At 32.5% G+C, this 7,415-nt stretch overlaps 1 protein-coding gene across 1 annotated transcript; it reads left to right on the top strand.

Annotated features, from left to right (window-relative positions):
- Positions 1–3,324: 3,324 nt before the first annotated feature.
- On the top strand, positions 3,325–5,048 carry LOC106292396 (glutathione S-transferase T3-like). The gene is made up of 3 exons (XM_013727986.1): positions 3,325–3,379; positions 3,495–3,581; positions 4,201–5,048. The coding sequence occupies exons 1-3, from the start codon at positions 3,325–3,327 to the stop codon at positions 5,046–5,048; spliced, it is 990 nt and encodes a 329-aa protein (XP_013583440.1).
- Positions 5,049–7,415: the final 2,367 nt, after the last annotated feature.

Below are 7,415 nucleotides of genomic sequence, written 5' to 3'. Positions count from 1 at the left end.
TAATTATACAAATTTGAAATATTATATATGAATATATTTATTTTATAGATGATGTATGAGCTATTACCATATTTTAAAAAAGTTTATCAAAAAGAAATATCAATATTAAATGTAATATATAAATTATTACCATATTCTAATAAGTTTGCCAAAAATATAAATCAACATTAAATTAAATTATCCATGTCATATTTTTCCGGAATCCATGTCATCAATTTCAATAGTCATGTCATATTTGTTTTGTGAAATTGATTGTATAGAATACATGTGGCAAAAATCACTTCGCAAATATAATCTAGTGGATATCACCTTCAGTTTTCAGTTGCTTGCATTCTAAGCATGAAAATGTTGCATGTTATATGAAACTTAAGAAGTTGACCCACATAAAGTAATTTATGCAAGACAATACATGACCGTAATTCATATTCATAGTTTCTTGACCTTAGATCATGTCCATATGATCATAATTCATAACAATGCATGTTGTGAAATCATCTGCTATTTTGCCTTCTCTTACGAAACTATGCTTGTGCAGGAATGGAAATGCTAAGCAACTATTAAAGTTCAACACAGTGATCACTTTATATGTGCTATTCATTGATATAAGTTAACAGAGTAGTGATCCCAGTGGTAGCTGAAAATCACATCTGAAAAACTCACGTATTATAGGAGGTTTATATTGTGTCATTGCATTTTCCGCATAAGAACATATCAATGGCATTCTTAGTAATTACTCTAGAAAAAAATGGGTATAAGTAAAATGAAGCTAAGGAGAGCTCTCAGGTTGACATGTCATCAAAATAGCATGCTTGTAAATATAGTACATATTAAATGTTACTTTTTTATTTTGATTCATCTTTAATAATAAAAGGATTATTCTGATGTTTTCTACTATTACACTTTATGATCATTCAACTACTAATAATATCACGTTTCATGTACATATATGTCAGACCATTATTTTTTACATAACACTATATAGATATAATCATTTTAAAATTTTATATGGAACTTTTTAAAAAGTTTCTGTACAGATACTACTCATATGAAGACGATTATTAAACTCTAAATTCTTTACTCTAATATTAAACATTAACCTTGAAAATCACTTCTCCCTAAACCCAATATGATGTACAAATAATCATCTAATTTAATACTTTAATAGTATAAAATATCTCTCAATTTTGGTATATTTTTAAAACAGCATATAGGAGTATGGTTAATATTTTAAATTTAATGTTAACTATTATCCTAACATTTAGGAATAACCAAATCATCGCCCTAACAATATTTTTGGTTTTCTTAAATGATACTCCCTCTGTTTCAAAAAGATACATATTCTAGAAAAAAAATTGTTTCTAAATACATTTTTTGTATTTCCAATGCTCTTTTTATCAACTAATATTGACTAATTGTAAGTTTCAAGAAAATTAATTGCATTTTCTAAATTTTTATTGGTTTAAAATTATAGGAAATAGATAATCACAGAAAATTTTGCATTTAATATTGATATTTAATATGTTTTATTAATCTGTGTGAAAAAACTAAAACATGTATCATATTGAAACAGATGGAGTATAATAGAGCCAAAGCCTGTATTTTTAATATTTAAGTCCTAGAAAACTCAATACTTTGTTAGGAGTATATAGTAAAAATTTAAACACTTTTCTTAAAAAAACATTTAAACACGCTAACCCCAAACCAACTTAGCTAAAATCCTATATGTAGTACATAGAATCATCCCATTTAAAAAATGAGATAATAGAGCTATATAAAACGTCAACTGTATATATATATATATATATATATATATATATATAGTTTACGCACGTTAAAGTTTTATACACATAGAAGCAGTACACTTTCATATTTAAAGCACTTCAGGTTTGTTTATTATCTAATGGGTTGGACTGAAGGTATTTTTCAGGTTATGCCCAAATCAAAGCTCATTAATTTTCCTATATGTTTTGTTGCAAACGTATTATAAAACCCGTATAATACACTATATTAGTTTTTTTTTTGTTTAAAATACACTATATTTAGTTCTTTGTTTTTAATTACAAGTAAACAGAATTTAGGCTACACATTTTTAGTTTTTTAGTTTCATCGAATATTAAATTATGTAATGAGGAATATGCTTTGTATTGTATTTGTAAACATAATTTTTTGATATATATATTTAAGAATTTAATAAAATCAATACAACTAGAACATATAAACTCCTAAAAATTAATTTTGGAGTAGAAATATTTTGCGAAGATAAAAAAATCAATACTATTGTATATATTGGACATCAATAATTAACATAACTTCATCTCTACGAAAAAATATTATAAGGAAATAAATCTCGCACTTTGAAAGTGCGGATCAAAATCTGATAAATCAGAATGTTTGAATAATTAATGAAATAAGAATAATAATATGAATATTTATATGATCCAACATCAAATATTAGATATCCCTAATTATTTAATATAAAATGGCCTCTAAAACACTACCTTGATCTTCTTTAGATCAAGGCTGGCCTGGCGCCACAAAGAAACGGTCAACGTTACTTAGACCACCACCATCGGGGGACTCTTAACCCAGTTTCAAAACAAAAGCCCAATAAAAATAAATAAAAAGGGATAAAAATGAGAGAACCGGTGTTTAATTTGGGTCTTTTGGAGTCGGTAAGGACCCTTACGTGTCACTTGATGAATGGAACTCCCATTTATGTCTCTCTCTCTCTCTTTCGTCGGGGCAAGAAAGCCGAAATCACTTCTTGTCTCTTCCTCCCCAAATCTCGATCACTCCTTCTCTGTCGATTTTGATCTCCATCTTCGCTGGCGTCAGGATTGTTATTACAAAGGCGATCCAATCTCGATCACTCCATCTTCTCTGTCTGGATTCAAAGCCGATTATGTTTTGTTTCACCGAAGAACCTCAAAAGAAGAAGGAAAGATAGAGAAAGATATAGAAAGAGAAGAATTCAAAGATGAATTCAAAGACGATTTCTCGTTGGACCCTGTAAGTGAAGAAAGCTCTCACCTTTTATCTTCGAATGGATCTATGAAAGGAATGTTCTTTATTAGTGTTTAGACTTGTTTTGTTGTTGCATGCATCATCGAGCTCGTTGGGTCTTGCTTAGTTCTTGAGTTTGTGTATGGTTTTGTTCTTTACCAATTGGGTATAGAATGGATTTATCAAAGATTTGTTCATTATCAGTGTTTATTAATTTGATTAGTTTGATTGGTTATAATCTCACTTTTAAATCTTTTGCTCTCTGATAGGTTTTAAACACAGTAGCGAGCACTTCTCTGCTTCGTGGTTCTATGAGGCAACATGGTTTCACTCAACTATACATTCGGGTTAGGTCCTCTCAAGCTGCTCAACAAAGGTTCGTGTGAGTTTTACTTTTACAAGCTTGAATTTAGTTAGTGTATGTTATGGTAGTGAACATTTAGTTTAGCTAAGACCCGTTTCTTAGTCTTGGTTCCATTTTTTGGAAGCAGGCTCTCGTCTAAGGCCATGTAGAGTGAAATGGGAAGACAATAACCACATCACAGACAATAACCAAACGGGAAGACAACAAGGAGGAGGTAATTTGTTTCTTCTAGACTCTGTATGCTAATGTTCGGTTTAGTTTGTTTGAGTTTGACTGCAATGTCTTGTGTGTGCTAGTCGTATGATAAGTAATTATTTGGCTTAACTTAACTTAGTTTGTCGGTTTAGTTTGTTTGAGTTTCAATGCAATGCAAGATTTTAGTTGTTGAAGTAACTTAATGCTTTGTTTGAGTTTCAATGCAATGCAAGTACACTTATCTTTTAATGCTTTGTTAGATAGGTTGGAAATTAAATGGACTTTCGTCTGATGGTATTTGTTAGTTGTGTTGATGTTATTAACATTTGGTGGTTGTGGAATTAAAGGGACTTTAGTATCGTTGATGTGATTAACATTTGGTGGTTGTGCCATTAAAATCTGTCTAACTTAAACTTGCCTTTAAAATCTGTCTAACTTGTTTAAACAAGTTAATTCTTTCTCCTTCGCTATTTCATTCTCCTTTTCTATTTCCTGCGAATCCATAAACAATTTTATGGATTCATATTCTCATTCTTCTAGCTTTATAGACCTCTTAAACAATCAACAACAAAACACTCAACCTAGTATACAACTCTCTGCCTCAAATATCTCTGTCTTTTGTACACAATGGACTGAAGATGCACACTTGGAAGCTCACACTGTGGAAGACCGCAAAGAGATACGGAAGTGGACACCAACAGAGGACGTTGTGCTTATCAGTGCTTGGTTGAACACTTCAAAGGATCCGGTTGTTGGTAATGAGCAAAAAGCAATTGCTTTTTGGAAACGAATTGCGTCTTATGTTGCAGCAAGTCCAAAGCTTGCTGGTTTGCAAAAGAGAGAGGCAAGTCACTGCAAACAAAGGTGGGGAAAAATTAATGAGGGCATATCTAAGTTTGTAGGCTGTTATGATGCTGCAACAAAAGAGAAATCAAGTGGCCAGAATGAGACTGATGTGATGAAAATGGCTCATGAGATTTTCTTCAATGATTACAAGGTGAAGTTCACACTTGAGCATGCATGGTTGGAGCTTCACCATGATCAGAAATGGTGTGGAGCTTCAACTACTAAAGATAAAGTGCAGTCAAGAAGAAGGAAGCTAGATGACCAATCTGCTCAGTCATCAACCTATGTGCCAGGAGAGGAAGATCAATCCGCAAAGCCTGTTGGTGTTAAAGCAACAAAGGCGGAAGCTAAAAGTTCTGTGAGCAAGCCGATTTTGGAAGAGGAAAGAAGGGAGTTTCAGAGCATGTGGGAGATTAGGCAGAAGGACTTTCCTTTGAAGGAGAAGCTGAACAAGCAGAAATTGCTTGACAGCCTAATTGCCAAGACTGAGCCACTTAGTGAACTAGAACTTGCTTTGAAAAATAAGCTAATTTCAGTGTTAGTTTATGGATGTTTAATGCTTATGCTTTGTGTTTCTCTTAATGCTTTTGGTCAGTGTCTGATGTTTAATGCTTATGCTTTGTGTTTCTCGAGTCTGTAAGATTATGGTCTTTCTTAATTAATGCAAAAATATTAGCGTTAATCCGCTCAGTTTTAATGTGGTTAAATGTTTATTTACATGTCTGATTGTGTAGTTTTGGTACCAATGCAGACAAAACCCGAGATCACTGTCTTGTTAGAGTTGTGTCTGCTTGTGTTCCACCATAATTTCTTCATTCATGATCACTGTCTTGTTTATTTACATGTCTGATTGTTGTTGTATTGGTGTATCTCGTGTTGTCTTGGTCGTCTGATGTATCTTTTGCTCTCTTTGTTTTTATTGCAGGTGGAAGCGTGTTGTCTTGGTCTGTGGTGGTCTGATGTATTGTGACAAAAGAAGATAATATGTTCCTTGTGACAGAAGAAGACAATATGTTGTACCAAAAAACTTGTTGTATTGTGTATCTCGTGACAATATGTTGTATTGTGTATCTCGTGACAATATGTTGTATTGTGTATCTCGTGACAATATGTTGTATTGTGTATCTCGTGACAATATGTTGTATTGTGTATCTCGTGACAATATGTTGTATTGTGTATCTCGTGACAATATGTTGTATTGTGTATCTCGTGACAATATGTTGTATTGTGTATCTCGTGACAATATGTTGTATTGTGTATCTCGTGACAATATGTTGTATTGTGTATCTCGTGACAATATGTTGTATTGTGTATCTCGTGACAACTTGCTGTATTGTGTCTCATGTTTTCTTTATAAGTTGTACCAAACCTTAATGTTTTCTTTATAAAAACAACAATACGAGAGAGAGCAAAAGCAAATGCAAAGCTATTGTTACTTCTTTTTATTTTTCTCCAAAGCTATAAGATTTTGTTTCTTCACATTTTTCTTCTCATTTCTTTCTTAGCATTTTCTAAATGGCAGCTTCTTCTTCAAATATAATTTCGACCAAATTTTCGATCAACAATTCGAAAATCCTCTCATTCATCATGGTAATCATCAAGAAGCGGCTAAGTAAAAAAAAACGAGCTTATATTGAAAGGCAACGTGAACAAGGGCAACATACCCTTCTCAAATATTCCGACTCCGTTTTCGAATGAACAAATCCTTGTTCATGCGTATTGTTGATCAACTCTCCGCTGAAATCTCATACTTTCAACAAAGAAGAGATGCTACTGGAAGGTTCAGTCACTCTCTGTTACAAAAGGCAACGGCAGCAATTCATATGATGGCATATGGTTGCCCAACTGATGCGGTTGATGAGTACCTCCGACTTGGTGAGACCACCGCGCTTTTATGCTTGGAACATTTTGTTGAAGGAATCATAAATTTATTTGGATATGAGTATCTAAGAAGACCACACCAGAAGATCTTCAACGACTACTCGATATTGGAGAGATACGCGGATTTCTGGGGATGATAAGAAGCATTGATTGTATGCATTGGGAGTGAAAGAATTGTCCGACCGCATGGAAAGGTCAATATACACGTGGATCAGGAAAGCCAACAATTGTTTTAGAGGTTGTAGCTTCACATGATCTCTGGATATTGCATGCGTTTTTTGGACCTCCAGATACATTAAACGATATCAATATTCTTGATCGATCACTAGTTTTTTATGATATATTACAAAGTCGAGCTCCAAAAGTGAATTACATTGTCAACGGATACGAGTACCATTTGGCTTACTATCTCACATATGGTATTTATCCAAAATGAGCTACTTTTGTCCAATCTATTCCACTTCCACAAGGTCTGAAAGCATCCTTATTTGCTACATATCAAGAAGGTATACGTAAAGATGTCGAGCGTGCTTTTGGGGTCTTGCAAACTCGATTTGCCATGGTAAAAAATCCAGCTCTTTTGTGGGATAAAATAAAAATTGGAAAGATAATGAGAGCATGTATCATTCTGCATAATATGATAGTAGAAGACGAACGAGATGGGTACACTCAGTTTCATGTATCAGTTTTCGCACAACTGGAATCAAACCAAAGTTCACAAGTATATTTCACGTATTCTACATATATGCCTTCAAATCTCGGCAATATGATGAGCATTCGGAATCGAGTTTGTGATAAAACAATACATCAACAATTGAAAGATGATTTGATTGAGAATATATGGCAAAAATTTGGAACAAATCAAGATTTCAACTAATCAGCTTTTTCTCGTTTACGATTTGTATTTGTATTTTTAATATGCTCTTATGTCATTTTTATTAAAAAAATTTATGTATGTTTTTCTTTAATGTTATGATATCCAATCATTCAACTTAAAAAAAATCATTTAATGTTATGATATCCAATTATTCAACTTAAAAAAAAAATCCTTTAATGTTATGATATTCAATCATTCAACTTAAAAAAAAAAATTCTTTAATGTTATGATATCCAATCATTCAACTTA

This window comes from Brassica oleracea, chromosome C5 (genome assembly GCF_000695525.1).
Source record: "Brassica oleracea var. oleracea cultivar TO1000 chromosome C5, BOL, whole genome shotgun sequence".
Taxonomy (NCBI): Eukaryota; Viridiplantae; Streptophyta; class Magnoliopsida; order Brassicales; family Brassicaceae; genus Brassica; species Brassica oleracea.
This window is presented reverse-complemented; position numbering and strand designations above follow the sequence as displayed.